The sequence below is a fragment of the Saimiri boliviensis genome, chromosome 21, assembly GCF_048565385.1.
Source record: "Saimiri boliviensis isolate mSaiBol1 chromosome 21, mSaiBol1.pri, whole genome shotgun sequence".
Lineage (NCBI taxonomy): Eukaryota > Metazoa > Chordata > Mammalia > Primates > Cebidae > Saimiri > Saimiri boliviensis.
In genome coordinates this window covers 10,629,618-10,650,150 of record NC_133469.1, presented here as the reverse complement: position 1 = coordinate 10,650,150, position 20,533 = coordinate 10,629,618, and the positions used below count along the sequence as shown (strand labels likewise).

Below are 20,533 nucleotides of genomic sequence, written 5' to 3'. Positions count from 1 at the left end.
GTTACCTGCAACAAACCCAATTACCAGATCTTTTCCAGTGGTAGAACGTTGACCTTTGACCCAGACTGCTTTGAGGCTATTAAAAGTGTAGAAATAGACAAAATTGGAGCAGCAGAGACTGGAAATCACTGGAAACCACCCTCGATATGGTGCCAGGCTATGGGAAAAACACAATAATCAAAGTAAAGGTCATGGACAAATTAGAAATGGGCAGAGAAATCCTAGGAAAGGCTGACCATCACTCACATGGTCTCAAGTTTCACTCCTTCATTAATACAAGAGACTCCAAACTGTACACACACCTCACATTCTGAAGGATATCCAAATTAAGAAATCTGTTCTAGCCACTAATGATACCAAAGAAACAATACAAAGTCTGATTGATTTATTAATTTCCTCCCTTAATTTTCTTTAGTAACATTGGTATATAAATAAAGTTAGAGACAGCTTCCTCATGGCTGTTAGTTAATATAGTACCATTCATGTTTTGCTACAGGGCAAGAACAGTTAAAATGAAGTAATTATAGAAAATAAGTACCAAAAAAAAAAAAAAAAAGATGGGGGAATTCATAAGGGCACAGGAACCAGACTGCAGGAGCTCCTATAGGCCAAATCTGAGGCAATTTGAATACCAAAATTATTAAGTACAGTAATCAATTGTAAACCAATGAAAAATAGACATTTCTGAGTCTATACCAATATTAAGTAGATAAATAAATGAGGGAGAAGGGGAGGTCCTGCTTATAGCAGAATGCCAACACTGGTAAACATGGAGGCAATGCTGCAGTTGAACAGTCATCATTTTGTAACTTCATGGTAAATTTAGAGGAGAAAATCTGATAAGGTACAGGACATTTGTACTGTCTTGTTTTTTAGAGACAGGATTGAGCTATGTTGCCCAGGCTGGAGTGCAGTGGCTATTCACAGGCACGATCCCACTACTGATCAGCACAGGAGTTTTGACCTGCTCCGTTTCCAACCTGGGCAGGTTCACCCCTCCTTAGGCAACCAGGTGGTCCCTGGCTTCCAGGAGGTCACCATATTGATGTCGAACTAAGTGTGGACACCCGATCGGCATAGCACACTACAGCCCAGAACTCCTGGGCTCAAGCGATCCTCCTGGGCTCAAGGAATCCTCCCACCTCAGCCTCCCAAGTAGCTGGGACTACAGGCACATGCCACTGCACCTGGCTGTATTGTTTTAAAGTGTTTCCCCGCAGATTGCTTATAATTACAAGGGAATAAAAAAGTAATTGTACAGTAGCTAAATCAAATTTAAGAAATCATAATTAGCCGGGCGCGGTGGCTCAAGCCTGTAATCCCAGCACTTTGGGAGGCTGAGGCGGGTGGATCACGAGGTCGAGAGATCGAGACCATCCTGGTCAACATGGCGAAACCCCGTCTCTACTAAAGATACAAAAAATTAGCTAGGCATGGTGGCACGTGCCTGTAATCCCAGCTACTCAGGAGGCTGAGGCAGGAGAATTGCCTGAGCCCAGGAGGCGGAGGTTGCGGTGAGCCGAGATGGCGCCATTGCACTCCAGCCTGGGTAACAAGAGCGAAACTCCGTCTCAAAAAAAAAAAAAAAAAAGAAATCATAATTAACCAACCAAGGGCAGGTAGACAACATGTGACTCAAGATGTGATACCTTGAGAAGGACACAATATCCCCCGGGTATTAACCAAGCCAAGAATGTATGACCTCAGTGGAATCATGAGACAATGTGAGCCAAACTTAAAATGAGAAACATCCTTTTTTTTTTTTTTAGTGGGAGGGACTGTATTCTTTCTTTATTTATTTATTTTTGAGACAGAGCTTCACTTTTGCTACCTAGGCTGGAGTACAATGATGCAATCTTGGCTCAGTGCAACCTCCACCTCCCAGGTTCAAGTGATTCTTCTGCCTCAGCCTCCCAAGTAGCTGATATTACAGGGACGTGCCACCACACCCAGCTATTTTTTGTATTTTTGGTAGAGACAGGGTTTCACCACGTCAGTCAGGCTGGTTTCGAACTCCTGACCTTAGGTGATCCACCCACCTCAGCCTCCCAAAGTGCTGGGATTACAGGCGTGAGCCACCACACCCAGCTGGGAGGGACTGTATTCTTTTAAAATATGGCAATGTCTGCCCCAGCACAGGGGCTAACGCCTGTAATCCCAGCACTTTGGGGAGGCCAAGGTGGGTGGATCACCTGAGGTCAGGATTGGAGACCAGCCTGGCCAACATGGTGAAACCCCATCTCTATTAAAAAAAACAACAATCAGCCAGGTGCAGTGGTGGGTGCCTATAATCCCAGCTACTTAGGAGGCTGAGGCGAGGGAATCACTTGAACCCGGGAGGCAGAGATTGCAGTGAGCAGAGATCAGGCCACTGCACTCGAGCCTGGGCGACAGAGTTAGACTCTGTGTGAAAAAGAAAAAAAAGTGGCCGGGCGCGGTGGCTCAAGCCTGTAATCCCAGCACTTTGGGAGGCCGAAGCGGGTGGATCACGAGGTCGAGAGATCGAGACCAACCTGGTCAACATGGTGAAACCCCGTCTCTACTAAAAATACAAAAAATTAGCTGGGCATGGTGGCGCGTGCCTGTAATCCCAGCTACTCAGGAGGCTGAGACAGGAGAACTGCCTGAACCTAGGAGGCGGAGGTTGCGGTGAGCCGAGATAGTGCCATTGCACTCCAGCCTGGGTAACAAGAGCGAAACTCTGTCTCAAAAAAAAAAAAAAAGAAAAGGAAAAAAAAGTGTCAATGTCATGGGGCTAAAAGGCTTTGATGTATGTAACTTACTCTCAAATAACTCAGAGAAGAATTGTGTATAGTGTGTGTAAGAAGGAGAGAAGGGAGGGGGGTGGGAGAGAGAAAACATGAGACAACCAGTAAAACAAACCGGAGAAGATGTTAACAGATGAATCTAAGCAAAGCATATACTTGTCTTCTTTGTCTTAAGTTTAGTTTTGCAAATTTTTGTAAATTTAAAATTATTTCCAAATAAAAGGCTAAAACAAAAGTACATAATCTGTCTTAATGCACCAGACAAGAATGAACTAAGCAACTATGACTTTTTTTCCGTGTACTGTGTATAAAACAATGCTTTAGTTTCATGGAAGACTCCATGATCAAGAATCAACAGCCGGGCGCAGTGGCTCAAGCCTGTAATCCGAGCACTTTGGGAGGCCGAGGCAGGTGGATCACTAGGTCGAGAGATCGAGACCATCCTGGTCAACACGGTAAAACCCTGTCTCTACTAAAAATCTAAAAAATTAGCTGGGCATGGTGGCACGTGCCTGTAATCCCAGCTACTCAGGAGGCTGAGGCAGGAGAATTGCCTGAACCCAGGAGGCGGAGATTGCGGTGAGCTGAGATCGCGCCATTGCACTCCAGCCTGGGTAACAAGAGCGAAACTCCGTCTCAAAAAAAAAAAAAAAAGAATCAAATGGCTTAAGATATATAGTGTACAAAAATAAATAAAAAGAATCAAATGGCTCACTGCAGATCTTTAAGAAACTGAAAACAATTATGTACTTATAAAACAGGCAATTACAAATTCACAACATTATAGTGCTATGAGAATAGATAGAAAGTAAGCATAATTCTACTAGAGACATAGGAATCTCCTATCAAGCTGCTTTGTTTAACAAAGATGAAATGAGGTCACACTCACAGTCCTTCTTCTTTAATGATCTCCAGGAGCACCATGTGTGTAGTTTTGGATTTTCTTTTTTCATCAACTACAAAACCAAACAGTGTATGTTTAGTTTATTTCATTTTTATTAATTTTTTTTTAGACAGTCTTCCTCTGTCACCCATTCAGGAGTGCAGTGGTGTGATCTTAGCTCACTGCAACCTCCACCTCCTGTGTTCAAACGATTCTCCTGTCTCAGCCTCCCAAGTAGCTGAGATTACAGGTGCACACCACCAAGCCTAGCTACTTTTTGTATTTTAGTAGAGATGAGGTTTCGCCATGTTGGTCAATCTGGTCTCCAACTCCTGACCTCAGGTGATCTACCCACCTTGGCCTCCCAAAGTGCTGGGATTATAGGAGTGAGCCACCACGCCTAACCTATTTTTTAATTTTTTTAGAGACGGAGTCTCACTATGTTGCCCAGGCTGGTCTCAAACTCTTGGGCTCAAGAGATCCTCACGCCTTAGCCTCCCAAAGTGCTGGGATTACAGGCATGAGCTACCACACCTGGCCTGTGTATGTTTAAACTAAATCCTTTGAGAATTATAATTGTCAGCATAATCAAGTTTCACTGAAATGCCATTTACCTCACCTTTGATCTCCCTAGTTTGCCCCCGAATTAAATGATCCACCCATGTGACCATGTGCTAAATTCCATGTGCAGACCATGTGCATATCCCTTGGCCTTCATCTGTTACTCATGAACCATAAAGCATTTCAATTTAATTCCTAATTTCCAAAGGAAAATATGTTACAGAAAAAAAATATTTCTTATATTTCATAAAGCTCTCTTGTTTAATTCAAATTAATGTATATACTTTCTCATTTTAGCATCTTATAAAGAGGAAATAAATTACTATCTGCCTTTTACAGGAAAGGCTATAGACACAAAAGCTGGAAAGACAGATATGGTTGGCCACAAAGCCAGTATTAAAATTCAAGTTTCTTAAAGGGTTTTAGCCTTGTGTTGTGCCCTAATCTAAAACATAGCCTTAAAAGGATGAGACTTATTTAAGACTTTATTTTTCCTGGCCTTCTCACTGAAAACAAAACTCACCTCAATTAACTTCAAATTTCCGACCCATACCTGAGAAATAATTTGAGAACATAAAATATGCAAATTAACAAATTTCCTAAGAATTAAAATTGGTACCAGTATGGCTTGTGGGATGGCAAACTGGCAAATTCCTACAGAAGGTAATCTGAGGCTGGACTTGGTGACTCATATCTATAATCACAGCACTCTGGGAGGCCAAGGTTGGGCATTCACCTGAGGTCAGGAGTTTGAGATCAGCCTGGCCAACATGGTGAAACCCCGTCTCTACTAAAAATACAAAAATTAGCCTGGCATGGTGGCGGGTGCCTATAATCCCAGCTACTTGGGAGGCTGAGACAGAAGAATCACTTGAACCCAAGAGGCAGAGGTTGGAGTGAGCGGAGATTGAGCCACTGCACTCCAGCCTGTGCAACACAGTGAGACTCTGTTTCAAAAAAAAGAAGCAATCTGGCAATAACCATCAAAATTACAAACACAAAAACACAACTACCCTTTAATGCAGTAATCCTGTATCTGGGAATTTATATCATAGAATTCACAAAAACAACGTGATATAGGAACAAATCTATTCTTACATCATTTCTGTAATAACAAAAGGGTGGAAACAACCCAAGAATCTACAACAGAGGAAGGGTAATACAGGTTATGGTGCGGTCACATCATGGAACACTCCACAGCTGTAAGACAGACGAAGACGCTCCCAATGTACTAATATGGAAGGCATCTAAAACATATTGTTAAATGAAAAGTTCGAAGTATAGGACAGCATGTAAAGTATGCTTTTTGTGTAAGAAAGGGAGAAAACTAAGACTATATATTCTTATTCGTTTGTTATCCTATAAAGAAAGTCTGCAAGGCTATTCAAGCAACTAGTAAACATGTTACCTGCAGTGAAGAGGAAAGGGAGACGGGGCAGACTAAATGAGCATTTTTCTGCACTGTATACCTTTTTATATATTTTGTCTTTTGATTATATAAAATTATTTATCCAAAAACTCTAAAATTAACCAAAAATAGTAGGCATAAAGGATTTAACCTCTGAATTGCTATTCAAAGTTAACCTTATTCATCTCTTCAAGCAAGTTCTGGCATAGGTTTACAATCTCAAGTTGAACAAATCTGAAGAAAAAACAAACAAGAATCACAGTGAGTTGTAGAGTCCTATAAAGCTGCAGAGGCAGTTAGGACTACATGTCTGCATTAGCAATGGCAGTATTTGGCTCCATTATGTTCCTATTCTGTCTGTTCTTTTGCGACCATCTAACTCCCTCAAAAAACTCTCCACCGTGTGCCTTAAAAAAAGTCATATGGCTGGCCGGGCGCGGTGGCTCAAGCCTGTAATCCCAGCACTTTGGGAGGCCGAGGCGGGTGGATCACGAGGTCGAGAGATCGAGACCATCCTAGTCAATATGGTGAAACCCCGTCTCTACTAAAAATACGAAAAATTAGCTGGGCATGGTGGCACGTGCCTGTAATCCCAGCTACTCAGAAGGCTGAGGCAGGAGAATTGCCTGAACCCAGGAGGCGGAGGTTGCGGTGAGCGGAGATCGCGCCATTGCACTCCAGCCTGGGTAACAAGAGCAAAACTCCGTCTCAAAAAAAAAAAAAAAAAAAAAAAAAGTCATATGGCTTCTTAGAAAAGGATTGTAGCGATTCAAAATTATTAACGCGAACCCACTCAGATTCTTAGATTAGAAAATGGCTAAGGCTATGACTCATCCATGAATGACTCTCTGTTAATTAGGAAAAATGGTATCTTCTGGAAAGAAAAGGAAAATATAACTTAAAAAATAAAATAGGGCCGGGCGCGGTGGCTCAAGCCTGTAATCCCAGCACTTTGGGAGGCCGAGGCGGGTGGATCACAAGGTCAAGAGATCGAGACCATCCTGGTCAACATGGTGAAACCCCGTCTCTACTAAAAATACAAAAAATTAGCTGGGCATGGTGGTGTGTGCCTGTAATCCCAGCTACTCAGGAGGCTGAGGCAGGAGAATTGCCTGAACCCAGGAGGTGGAGGTTGTGGTGAGCCGAGATCCTGCCATTGCACTCCAGCCTGGGTAACAAGAGCGAAACTCCTCCTCAAAAAAAATAAATAAATAAAATAAAATAAAATAAAAATAAAAAATAAAATAGGAAACAATCATGAGCAGTATTTAAAGTCAACAGTAGATCTCTATAGTATCAGAAATCACGGATTAATTCAGAAATCACTAAACTGGGGTGGGGGCAGGCCAGGCCTGTGTGCCTGGCCAGCCCTTCCTCCCTTCATAGCCAACAAATGGACATGGGTTTTTCTTGCTGTGGCCACAGGGACATCTGAGAGAGCCTTTGCCCCATGGGTACCTCCAGCTTTCCCGCCCTGACCTGGAACCTCCACAAGGGATGCAGACAGAGGAAGCTCTGCCTTGGTGCCCTGAGAAGAACAGCGGTCCTAACACCTCAGATCTGCATAGAAGGGGGCACTTCCCATTGTCATTTCTAGGCTAAAACCATCCCAGACTGTGGCTTCACAGAGTCTGTGGAGAAAACCACATGCAGCTCACCTAAGGAATGAGTTCAAAAGCCATCTGCTCAGTTCTGATGCAACCACGCCTGTTCTGGAAATTTGAAGGGGCTGATCTTTGAAGCCTTGATCTTTGACTGTCTTTTCATCAGTTGTCAGCTACAACTGGGCAAAAACCTCTGGAAAAGGTCTGGCAGCAAGTCGAGTCCACAGAGCTACAGTCCACCCTTTACCCTGGGTCTTAGAGAACTCATCCAGAGAGAGAAAGTAACATGGCCTGATGTGCACCCTTGGTTCCTCGGAGTCTTTTCCCCAACTGCCTCTTTCAGATCATCAATGGGCAGAATAAAGTGAAAGCTTCCTTCCCTACTGTAATCTGGAAGAGGAAGTCATGGGGCCTCTAGAGTGGGAAAGGAGGTGGCAACTTTAGGTCCCAGTCTACCAGGTGTCTATCTTCTCCCTCTTCCACAACTTATTTCAAACATTTGGGATATAGTTTCAGCTGAAAAGCTCATTTCTCAGTCAAAACTTGTTCCTCCTTGATCCTATCCCTCCAAAAAATAAAATCACACATACATTTGAAAAAAAAAAAAAAAAAAAAAAAAAAAGAGGCCAGGAGCAGTGGCTCATGCCTGTAATCCCTGCATTTTGGGAGGTCGAGGCAGGCAATCACCTGAGGTCAGGAGCTCAAGACCAGCTGGCCAACATGGTGAAACCCCATCTCTACAAAAAAAAGAGGTTCCTGTAATCTCAGCTACTTGGGAGGCGGAGGTTGCAGTGAGCCAAGATCATGCCATTGCACTCCAGCCTGGGCTACAAGAGCAAAATTCCATCTCAAAAAAAAAAAAAAAAAAAGAAATTACTAGAGAAAATGTTTGCTTCCTGACACCAAATGAATAGGAATATCATTTCTACAAAAGATAAATACTCACCCTGAAGGCGAAGTCTAGCTGTATCCAGGGGGAAAAACACTGTCATTGCTGTCACGCTTCCCTGAAAAGTTTGAAAAAGGCTTTAGCCACTGCAGTATTACAAACATAATAAGTCACTACTTTTTTTTTTTTTTTTTTTAACAGGGTCTTGCTTTGTCATCCAGGCTGGAGTGCAGTGGCGTGGTCATGGTTTACAGCAGCCTCAAACTCTTGGGCTCAAGTGATCTGCCCACCTCAGCTTCTCAAGCAGTTGGATATAAGCACATATCACCACATTAGGATTACAGGTGCATATCACCATGTTTGGCTAATTTTTTTTTTTTTTTTTTTTTTTTCTGAGACGGAGTTTCGCTCTTGTTACCCAGGCTAGAGTGCAATGGCGCGATCTCGGCTCACCGCAACCTCCGCCTCCTGGGCTCAGGCAATTCTCCTGCCTCAGCCTCCTGAGTAGCTGGGATTACAGGCACGCGCCACCACGCCCAGCTAGTTTTTTGTATTTTTAGTAGAGACGGGGTTTCACCATATTGACCAGGATGGTCTCGATCTCTCGACCTCGTGATCCACCCGCCCCGGCCTCCCAAAGTGCTGGGATTACAGGCTTGAGCCACCGCGCCCGGCCTTGTTTGGCTAATTTTAAAATTTTTCTGTAAAGATGGGGATCTCACTTTGTTGCCCAAGTTGGGAGTCACAATTTTTAAATGAATAAAAGTTTATTATTAGCAATGGATCAAATCAGATTTTCAGTGAATAAATACATACAATATTTTAATCTATTAGGATCAGTCTTATTCAAGCTTCTACAGTTATATGCCTTAGTAGAAGCATTTAATTTTTCAGAAGAAAACTCCTCTTCTTTCTCTCTCTCTCTCTCATACTGAAAAAGAAAATGTAGTATTTCCCTGCATATGACAAACTTAAGGGTTTAGATAGCAGGTAAATGGATTTTTCACCTTCTACAGGTCAGTTGCTGCTCCCATGCTCACTCCCAGATAACCCACAAAACCAAAATACCCACTCATTAAACAGATACATACTTTTATTCTGTGCTTAATACATTTGCCACAAAGTAAAAGGACATGTAAGAATCATATTGTTCTTTGAAACAGTGGTTTGCTTGTGTTTTAAATAGGAACAATCTCTTTGCTAAAAATTCTTTAAGCTCATCCAAGACAACATGATGACCCAAATTATCAGTGAGAAAACAAGCAAACAACAGTCCTTCCACTCATAAGGTCTTACATAAAAACCATAAGCGCCGGGCGCGGTGGCTCAAGCCTGTAATCCCAGCACTTTGGGAGGCCGAGGCGGGTGGATCACGAGGTCGAGAGATCGAGACCATCCTGGTCAACATGGTGAAACCCCATCTCTACTAAAAATACAAAAAATTAGCTGGGCATGGTGGCACGTGCCTGTAATCCCAGCTACTCAGGAGGCTGAGGCAGAATTGCTTGAACCCAGGAGGCGGAGGTTGCGGTGAGCCAAGATCGCGCCATTGCACTCCAGCCTGGGGAACAAGAGCGAAACTCCGTCTCAAAAAAAAAAAAAAAAAAAAACCATAAGCATATACTTAGGGATGAAACTATATGCATGAAACTTCCATTCTGATTTATGGTTCTCAACCCAGATGCATATCCACTGGTATAGATTTGCAGGCATAAAATCAAGTTTCAGACTGCTGATCTAATAATGGTTACAAACAATATTTTGATTATTATTTTAGAGACAGGGTCTTGCTATGTCATCTGGGCTCGGTTGCAGAGGAGAGATCATACTTCACTGCAACCTGGAACTCCTGGGCTCAAGCAATCTTCCTCCCTGAGTATCCCAAGTATTTAGGACTACAGATATGTGTCACCAAATCCAGCTAATTTTATTTTTTATAGAGACAAGAGTCTCACTATATTTGCCCAGGCTGACCTCAAACTCCTGGCCTCAAGTGATCCTCTGGCCTCAACTTCCCAAAGTGCAAGAGTACCAGGTGTGAGGCACCGCACCTAGATTCGTAGAGTATTTTTTTTTCTTTTTTTTCTTTTTTTTTTTTTTGAGACGGAGTTTCGCCCTTGTTACCCAGGCTGGAGAGCAATGGCGCGATCTCGGCTCACCGCAACCTCCGCCTCCCGGGTTCAGGCAATTCTCCTGCCTCAGCCTCCTGAGTAGCTGGGATTACAGGCACGTGCCACCATGCCCAGCTAATTTTTTGCACTTTTAGTAGAGACGGGGTTTCACCATGTTGACCAGGATGGTCTCAATCTCTCGACCTCGTGATCCACCCGCCTCGGCCTCCCAAAGTGCTGGGATTACAGGCTTGAGCCACCGCGCCCGGCGCCACATTTTATCTATTCAAAATGTTTTGGAATGAAATAGAGGTGGTGGTTGTACAACATTGTGAATGTATTAAATACCACTAAACTGTACTTGAAATAATTTTATGTTGTATGAATTATATCTCAGTTAAAAAAATTTAATCCTCACAACAACTGGATGAAGCAGCCTCTATCATTCTCTTTATTTTACAGATGAGGAAGCAGATGCCAAAAGGTACAGCAATTTTCCTAAAGTCAGATAGTTTGTGACAGATTCAGTATTTGAACACAGGCAGCCTGACTATAGAGTTCATGTTCTTACTATAATTAAACCTTTTTTTTTTTTTGAGATGGAGTCTCACTCTTGTTGCCCAGGCTGGAGTACAGTGACACAATCTTGGCTCACTGCAACCTCTGCCTCCCAGGTTCAAGCCATTCTCCTGCTTCAACTTCCCCAGTAGCTGGGATTACAGGCATGCGCCACCACACCGGGCTAATTTTGTATTTGTAGTAGAGACAGGGTTTCTCCATGTTGTCCAGGCTGGTCTTGAACTCCTGACCTCAGGTGATCCACCTACATTGGCCTCCCAAAGTGCTGGGATTCCAGGCGTGAACCACCACACCTGGCCCTATGTGTCGATTTTTTAAATGAACTAGTCTGAAAACCCAGCATAGAGCCTGGCATAGCATAAGCCCTAAATTGTTAATGACTGTATAAATGTGTACCTCTACAGATAAAGTCTATATCCACAAGATAATGTATTCCAAATGCTAAAGGTAAATTGGGAACACAGCATTCTATACCTCAGGGACTTGCCATATTTGTCTCCTAGCCAAGCAAACACAAAGATGACTGTTTTTATAAGCAGCTGTTACCTGAAGCAAAATATTTGTTATACATGTGAGTCTTACGCCAAGCTGTATAAGCACAGAACTTTTCAGAATTTGAATTAAATTTATCTTAACATAAATACTCAATTTTTTTCCATGGACTGTCTGTTCACTTATATAAAATTAGAAGGCAAAAATACCGAGAAGATAACCACATTGTATAATACTGCTGTGCCAGAGAGGCATAAAATAAATCCATTATTTTGAGTCCCGCAGAATTCTAACATCTATCTGAGTGGGAGTTCTCTCGCTGACAGCAATTACAATCTTAAAGAATCTATTTCCCAAGAGATACCCTTCTTTCTATCTCACCCAAAACATTTTTAATTATAACATTCTATCTTCCCACCCCCGTAGCATTTAACCATTCAGTGCTGGGAGAGTAAGTGACTTCCTACACTACATTGGCATTTGAAGCAGTGGCGTGCCTTCAGCTGAGAAATGAGACGGATGGGGTAGTTAAGGGGTCTACCCACAGCCAGAGTGGCAGAGGCAAGGTTACAACCAAGATTTCTGACTCCTATTCCTACTGCTCATTGTTCTACTACATAAGTTCTCAACCTTTTTTCATCAAGACACACATGACATTGAAATTTTCTCTTCCACTTATAAAAGTGTACACAACACATACACACAAGATCTGGAAAAACAAACAAGTAATTCTTAAGAGTGATTACATGGGAAAAGGGAAGGAATTAACAGTGGTTTCTATTTTTCATGTTATGCATCTCTGTATAATTTTATATAAAGAAGCATGTGTTAAACAATTTAGTTTTTTTTTTTTTTTTTTTTTTTTGAGACGGAGTTTCGCTCTTGTTGCCCAGGCTGGAGTGCAATGGCGCAATCTCGGCTCACCGCAACCTCCGCCTCCCGGGCTCAGGCAATTCTCCTGCCTCAGCCTCCTGAGTAGCTGGGATTACAGGCACACGCCACCATGCCCAGCTAATTTTTTGTATTTTTAGTAGAGACGGGGTTTCACCATGTTGACCAGGATGGTCTCGATCTCTCGACCTCGTGATCCACCCGCCTCGGCCTCCCAAAGTGCTGGGATTACAGGCTTGAGCCACCGCGCCCGGCTTAACAATTTAGTTTTTAAGTGGGTAAGAGGCAAATATTTTTTGTAAAAGACATCAGAATACAAGAGATAACATAGTATAGTGATTCTCAAGCTATAGTCTAGAGATCCCTTTAAGTCCCCAAATGCTTTCTCTAGGAGGCTCTGTAGGATTAAAAATCTTTTTGTAAGTATCATTATGAAATAATAAATGCTATTTGTCCTTCTCATTCTCATTCTCTCACAATCTGTAGCAAAATTTTCCAAAGGCTACATAAAAGTGTGATATTGCAACAGACGTCTGTTGCAATATTACACATTTCAGTTGCGACAGACTGAATTCAGAAGCAGATAAAAGGACCCAGCCATCTTCTATCAAATCAAACAGAAGTTTGCAAAACTATACATCAGTGCCATTCATCTTACAATGTTTTGGAAAATACAGTTTAAAAAAATATAGGTTACATATGTTAACATGTAATGAGATGTATTTTACAATTTTTTTTGTAGCGGTAAGAGAACATGGGGATTACAGGTATAAGCAACCACAACCAGCTAATGTATTTTTTAATGAATTAACAAATATCTTGGCCAGGCTTGGTGGCTCATGCCTTGGGAGGGTGAGGCAAGAAGATCACTTGAAGCCAAGAGTTCAAGAGCACCTCCGCCAACAACATAGACCATATCTCTTTAAACAAACAAACAAACAAACAAACAAACAAACAAAAAGGCCAGGCGCAGTGGATCACACCTGTAATCCCACTTTGGGAGGCTGAGGTGGGTGGATTACCTGCCCAGGAGTTGGAGACCAGACTGAACAACGTAACAAAACATGTAGAAACCCAATCTCTATAAAAAATAAAAAAATTAGCAGGGTGTGGTGGTGCATGCCTGTAATCCCAGCTCCTTGGGAAGCTGAGGTGAAAGAATGTCTTGAGCCCGGGCTGTCAGGGCTGCAATGAGATGAGATTAAGCCACTGCACTCCAGCCTGGGTGAGAAAGTGAGAACCCTGTCTCAAGAAAAAAAAAAACTCAATGATTTCTCAGTTTTAATTTCTAACAATAATATTGATAGTTATAACCACATAAGCAAGACTCTGGGGGTTGCCATATATATATATATATATATATATATATATATTTTTTTTTTTTTTTTTTTTTTTTTTTTTTTGAGACTAAATTTTGCTCTTGCTGCCCGGGCTGGAGTGCAATGGCATGTTCTCAGCTCACCGCAACCTCCGCCTCCCGGATTCAAGTGATTCTCCTGCCTCAGCCTCCCAAGTAGCTTGGCGGTGCATGCCTCCCAAAATTACAGGCCATGCCTGGCTAAGTTTGTATTTACAGTAGAGACGGGGATTTCTCCGTGTTGGTCAGGCTGGTCTTGAAATTCCACCTCAAGTGATCCGCCCACCTCAGCCTCCCAAAGTGCTGGGATTACAGGTGTGAGCCACTATGCCTGGCCTGCAGTAATTTTTAGGAGTGTGAATGGGTCCTGTGACCATAGTTTGAATACAGGCCATTAACTACAAAAAAAAAAAAAAAAAAAAAAAAAAAATTTATAACTTCATTATGATTTACTATCAATTCTAATACTACTTTCAGCTAACTTACCATACCAGTGTCACAAAAACAGAACCTGACATCATCACACTACCTCTGAGTTGGTTGCTGTCCTTTCCAGGAAAACTCTATAAAAGGTAAATACCACTAGGAGGCTGGGCACAGTGGCTCAAGACTGTAATCCGAGCACTTTGGGAGGCTGAGGCGGGTGGATCACAAAGTCAAGAGATCGAGACCATCCTGGTCAACATGGTGAAACCCTGTCTCTACTAAAAATGCAAAACATTAGCTGGGCATGGTGGCGCATGCCTGTAATCCTAGCTACCCGGGAGGCTGAGGCAGGAGAATTGCCTGAACCCAGGAGGCAGAGGTTGCGGTGAACCGAGATCGCGCCATTGCACTCCAGCCTGGGTAACAAGAGTGAAACTCCATCTCAAAACAAAACAACAAAAAAAAAAACTGCTAGGAAAAATGTATAATTTATTATTTATACATAATACATTATATCCTATAATTAATGTCTTAGAGATGATCATTTATTAGGGTTCTTTTAATGACAGGATGTAATATTCTGATGCAAAGTATGTATTTGGTCCTTAGCCCAAGCTCCTGGCACAGAGCTCCTGGTAAAATTCTTGTAATTTCCTGAATGATAGGAATGTCTTTTGTTATAAGAGTGTCTTAGTCCCTGGTTCCTGACACAAGAGCATCTAAGACCCTTGGAATCTTCAGAGTGCTAAGGGTGTCTTTTTGTACATAATGAGATGACTGGTGGTCCCTATCTTTTAGTGCATTAATTGCATCTTCAGTTGTATCTAATATGTTCAGAAATTTGTGCTTGAATTTGAACCTATCACTCAGCTTCAACAATTATAAATTCATAGCTATGCATTAAATATTCTAATTGTACTTTTTTTTTTTTTTTTTTTTTTTTTTTTGAGACAGAGTGTCACTCTTGTTACCTTGGCTGGAGTGCAATGGCACGATCTTGGCTCATCGCAACCTCCGGCTCCTGGGTTCAAGCAATTCTCCTGCCTCAGCCTCCTGAGTAGCTGGGACTACAAGCACGCGCCACCATGCCCAGCTAATTTTTTGTATTTTTAGTAGAGACGGGGTTTCACCACGTTGACCAGGATGGTCTCGATCTCCCGACCTCGTGATCCACCCGCCTCGGCCTCCCAAAGTGCTGGGATTACAGGCTTGAGCCACCGTGCCTGGCCAGGGCAATAAAAATCTAAAATACACTTTTTAATTTGGCCAATAAAATAACACATGAGGTTGGGCTTTTACAGAGCAAGAATGAAACGCTGGGCAAATCTGGTCAAGACTTGGTTCCCCCCAGCATGTGTAATCTTATGGGAATAACAGACAGGAACATACATAAATACAGAAGCAGATTTTCATGCCTTTTAAGCATGAAACAAGGATGTTTAGGTTGGTATACCAATCAAATCACCAGATGTGACTGTTTCTAAAATGTTGATTTATCCTAGCAGGAGGATGAAAATAGTGGGGTTGGGGGGAGGGGGCGGGGAGACAATACAAGTCCAAAAACAGTTTCCAGAGGAGTCTAGAAGTCACTGAGTCACTGCAGCAGCACTGAAATCAGTGTACAGCATTTCCTGATTTAGAACACTGCATTATAGAACAGAAAGATTATCTTAAAGCCAGGCATGGTGGTTCACACCTGTAATCCCAACACTTGAAGTCAGGAGTTTGAGACCATCCTGGACAACATGGTGAAACCCCATCTCTCCTAAAAATACAAAAATGAGCCAGGCATAGTGGCACATGCCTGCAATCCCAGGTACTCGGGAGGATGCGGCAGGAGAATCTCTTGAACCCGGGAGACAGAGGTTGTGGTAAACCGAGATTGTGCCAATGCATGCCAGCCTGGGTGACAGAGGGAGACTCAGTCTCAAAAAGAAAAGAAAATTATGGAAAGCACTTAGCATCATATCAGGCACACAGTCAGCACTCAACAATTCTTGGTTTCTATATGTCCTTTAGAGCTATAGCATCTGTTAGTACTAGGAGTCAGTGTTAATTTTAGGGCCCTAAAGTGATGGTTTAGTAATGGTTTCTCAAGTTCCTTCCAAAAGAGCAATTGCTATTTAGTAAAAAAAGAAAGACCAACTGCTCTTTCAGAAAGAGCTTCAGAAAGGTAGAAGAGTCCACAGTATAGAATACTTATAAAAAAGTAGAATCAAATAAGAATGCAAAAACAGTCAGTAGACGTATAGAGCACTCTTGACATAAATAACTCCATCTTAGAAAAAGATTCCATCTGACATTTCAAAAAGCGCGTTGACAACAGGGACCAGATGCTTTTCCAGATAAAGACAGAATGAAGCATGCTCTTCCACTATCAGTCCTCACCAGAAGACTCTGTGACCATAAAAAGAACAGGACTTAAAAAGCTCAAAATGGTCTCTTAACAGACACTGTCTTGCTGTCACTTGTAATAAACATCTGATATCTCTCTCCAAAGGCTCTGCCCACATCAAAGATTCTTTCTTACAAGACCAGCATACTGCCATAACAAGACCAGACGAGGATACTCCTTTTGTCTACTTGTCTATACCACCCTCCCTGGACTGGTTCATTAACCCTTTTTCCTAGCTCTTTTCTCTTGATGTTCAATGTTACTTTGTTGCAGAATGTCTAATCTATAATATTTATATATTAAGTATACTACTTAATATATGATATTATCGAGTATACTACTTAATATATATTATAGATTAGACATTCTGCAACAATATTCCCAATATTGTTGGTTTACAATATTGACTACCTAGTGAATGAGAAGTACAAAAAAAAATTGCCTCCTTGAGAACTCCATGTAACTTGTGACTTTTGTAATTGAAATAACACAGGCTGGGGGCGGTTGCTCAAGCCTGTAATCCCAGAACTTTGGGAGGCCAAGGCAGGCAGATCACGAAGTCAAGAGATCGAGACCATCCTGGCCAATACGGTGAAACCCCGTCTCTACTAAAAATACAAAACTTAGCTGGGCGTGGTGGCGTGCGCCTGTAGTCCCAGCTACTCGAGAGGCTGAGGCAGGAGAATTGCTTGAACCTGGGAGACAGAGGTTGCAGTGAGCCAAGATTGTGCCACTGCACTCCAGCTTGGCGCCTGGCAACAGAGTTAAGACTCTGTCTCAAAAAAAAAGAAATAACACAAAAGTCTGACATTGTGAAAAGACACAAACATGTGTGTACCTGGTTATCCCTGACCTTACAACATTCACAACAGTAGATTAAGCTGTTAGGAAGTCAGAGTTGACCTTTGGAAGAGCAGTTCCAGTGGTCAAAGTAGGATGAGGAGAGGCAGTACATGCAGAATAGTCTTTAATAAGCTTAGTTTTTAGAGTAAAAGAGAAGAGGCAGAAGCTGAAAAAGCTGCCAAATTACAGATCAGATTGGCACAGTTTTTTTAGACAGGGTCTTGCTCTGTTGCCCCAGCTGACCTGGGAACAATCATATGCAGTGGCACAATCATAGCTCACTGCAGCCTCAATTTCCTGTCCTCCCGCCTCAACCTCTTAAATAATTGGGACTACAGGCCTGTGCCATCATGTCTAACTAGGTTTTTCTAAAGGGCGGGTACTGTGTCTACACGGCAATAAGTCCAGTGTGATGGTAAGTGCATGAGCTACAGAGTCAAAGAACTGGGCCTAATTTTCTTTTCTCATCAACTGGTGAAAAGTGCTCTAAACTAGTCTTCTCATACATTTGTAACGATAGGTGGCCTGGGCCCTGGGTCACAGAGCAATGACAGGTGGAGGTGGGAAGATAAAAATAAAATCTTTCATAATTTCTTTCTTTTTTTTTTTGAGATGGAGTTTCGTTCTTGTTACCCAGGCTGGAGTGCAATGGCGCATTCTCGGCTCACCGCAACCTCTGCCTCCTGGGTTCAGGCAATTCTCCTGCCTCAGCCTCCTGAGTAGCTGGGATTACAGGCACGTGCCACCATGCCCAGCTAATTTTTTTGTATTTTTTTAGTAGAGACGGGGTTTCACCATGTTGACCAGGATGTTCTCGATCTCTTGACCTCGTGATCCACCCACCTTGGCCTCCCAAAGTGCTGGGATTACAGGCTTGAGCCACCGCACCTGGCTCTTTTTTTTTTTTTTTTTTTTTTTTTGAGATGGAATCTCACTGTGTCACCCAGGCTGGAGTGCAGTGGTTCAATCTCAGCTCACTGCAGCCTCTGCCTCCTCAGGTTCAAGCAATTCTCGTACCTCAGCCTGCTGAGTAGCTGGGCCAGGCATGAGCCACCACACCTGGCTAATTTTTGTATTTTTAGTAGAGGTGGGGGTCTCCCCATGTTGGTCAGGTTGGTCTTGAACTCCTGACCTGAGGTGGTCCACCTGCCTCAGCCTTCCAAAGTGCTGGAATTACAGGCAAGAGCCACCATGCCCGGCCTTTCATAATTACTTTATTTGAATTTTTTAAGAGTCAGCATTTATTCAACGATATGTAATTCTTAAATATAAATTACGCAAATAAAACATCTAAATAAACAAGAGAGAAGCCCCCCTACACAAGAAAATTAGTGTTTAATCAATAGTATTACGATTCCAAAGTCTATTTCAGTGTCTAAAACACTCTGGGCAATTTCAACAGCAGCATTTTTCAAATTCTAGACCAAGAAAATCTCTTTTATTTACACATGTACATTTCCACAGATAAAATCTACCTTTCAAAGCAAATCTAATTATACTTGAATTTTGAGAATACTTTATATATAAGGCCACTGATGTACATAAAATAATTATCAATTGAAAATACAGCATTTTCCTGAAGCAATATAAATCTGGTTTTGAGATATTCCAGATTATCTGCAACTATCCCAGGATGTGCCATAAAACACTCAAAGCTACTAATTTAATTGTTAAAACATGCCTGTAGGGTGGGACATAACGGCTCACACCTGTAATTCCAGCGTTTTGGGAGACAAAAATTAGCTGGACGTGGTGCGTGCCTGTAATTCCAGCTACTTGGAAGGCTGAGACAGGACAATCACTTGAATGAGGGAGGCAGAGGTTAGAGTGAGCCGACAACCTGCCACTGCACTCCAGCCTGGCAAGGGAGCAAGACTCCCTCTCAAAAAAAAAAAAAAAAAAAAGTAAATCAACAAATTCAACAGCTAGCCAGAGTGAAAGTCTCACACGGTTTGATCCCCTGAAACCTATTTGCCTCTTCGTTCCCTCCACTTCAGACACACAGGCCTCCATGCCCATCTTAAATCAAGTCATCCAAGCGTCCATCTCACTGGCTGAAAGGCTCTTCTGGCTGAACTGAATGAACCAGGTTTCCTGAATTAGGCATTTTGATGAAATACTGTGCCACTTAATTCTCTAAACTCTGTGAGGTAGGTATCACTTCCCCAATTTTGCAGATTAGGAAAGTGAGGTTTACAGGGCATCTAGCTAACAAATGATGGAGTTAGGGTTCAATCCAGATACAGAACATGAGCTCTCAGTGAAGTTTCTGGAGGATAAACAGAGAATCCAGTGATGTTCCTCTGAAGTCACAGTGATTTTAACAGCTAAAGGTGTGTGCTAATAACTGGTGAAGGATATGAGAAAAGGCAGACAGATAAAAGAACCAAAAGAGGAATCACCCAAGCCGAAAGTGGAAAGTTTCAAGGAAAAGAGGGCAGGGAGGAAGTGGCACCTAGACACCAGAAGCCCAAGAATCAAGCATACACCTCATACCAAACCACACTTGTAGTAGACGGGAACCCAGATCTTCATTTAGAAAGAAAGAAAAAAGGCCGGGCCCGGTGGCTCACGCCTACAATCCCAGCCCTTTGCGAGGCTGAGGCTGGCCATCACCAGGTCATGAGATCGAGACCATCCTGGCTAATACGGTGAAACACGTCTCTACTAAAGACACAAAAAATTAACTGGGCATGAGGGCCGCTGTAGTCCCAGATACTCTAGAGGCTGAGGCTGGAGAATCTCTTTAAAGCCGGACAGGCTGTAGGGGAGCCTGTGATTAAGCAACCCGCCTTCACACCTACGTTCTCTTCCAGGCCAGTGAGGCAAAGTGCCTGAGTGTGCGGGGAAGGTAGACTGACCTTAAACCTCTCAAAAGCAAAGACGCGGACCCGGAGTGGGCACGTGTGACCACGGCTCTCCACCCCAGTCTCTAGGAAACCAGGAGGTGGCGAAGTCTCGGCCCTCACCCCGTATTCTTCCAACAACTTTCCGCCTACGGCCCATTCCTCCCTGCCCCACAGTCATAATAGAAGACCCGACCCACAGGACCTCCCTCTCAGACCCATCCCCCAGGCATATCCCGGGACTGGTCCCAGAGAAGCCTCACACCCAGCTGCGGCCCGGGCGTGAAGACCCCGTCTCACCACGGCTCCGGCCACGGCGTGGACCAGGCTTTCGTAGGACAGCACGGAGGCCATTGGTGCGGCTTCCCCAAGACCCACCCACACTTTTCCCACAGATGCCGCAACCAGCTGAGTTACGAGAGCGCTGGAGCCCGGGGTGTGAGCGTCGAACGCCCCACCCTCTCAGACCTGCCCGCCTCC

The 20,533-nt window shown here is 43.0% G+C and overlaps 1 protein-coding gene across 3 annotated transcripts in view; it reads right to left on the bottom strand.

The window, feature by feature from the left end:
• The window catches only part of SLC25A17 (solute carrier family 25 member 17), a 50,240-nt gene extending 29,707 nt beyond the window's left edge, over positions 1–20,533 (bottom strand). Inside the window, exons 1-4 of one of the 3 annotated variants that reach the window (XM_039463206.2) lie at positions 20,354–20,533; positions 8,171–8,231; positions 3,658–3,724; positions 6–157 (exon numbers count right to left, since the gene is read on the bottom strand). In XM_039463206.2, coding sequence (XP_039319140.1) covers positions 6–157; positions 3,658–3,724; positions 8,171–8,231; positions 20,354–20,407 — 334 coding nt within the window. In that variant the 5' untranslated portion in view covers positions 20,408–20,533. Of the gene's footprint in view, positions 1–5; positions 158–3,657; positions 3,725–5,771; positions 5,851–8,170; positions 8,232–20,353 lie in introns of those variants that run through there. The other 2 variants (XM_074391259.1, XM_074391260.1) reach the window with 2 other exon arrangements.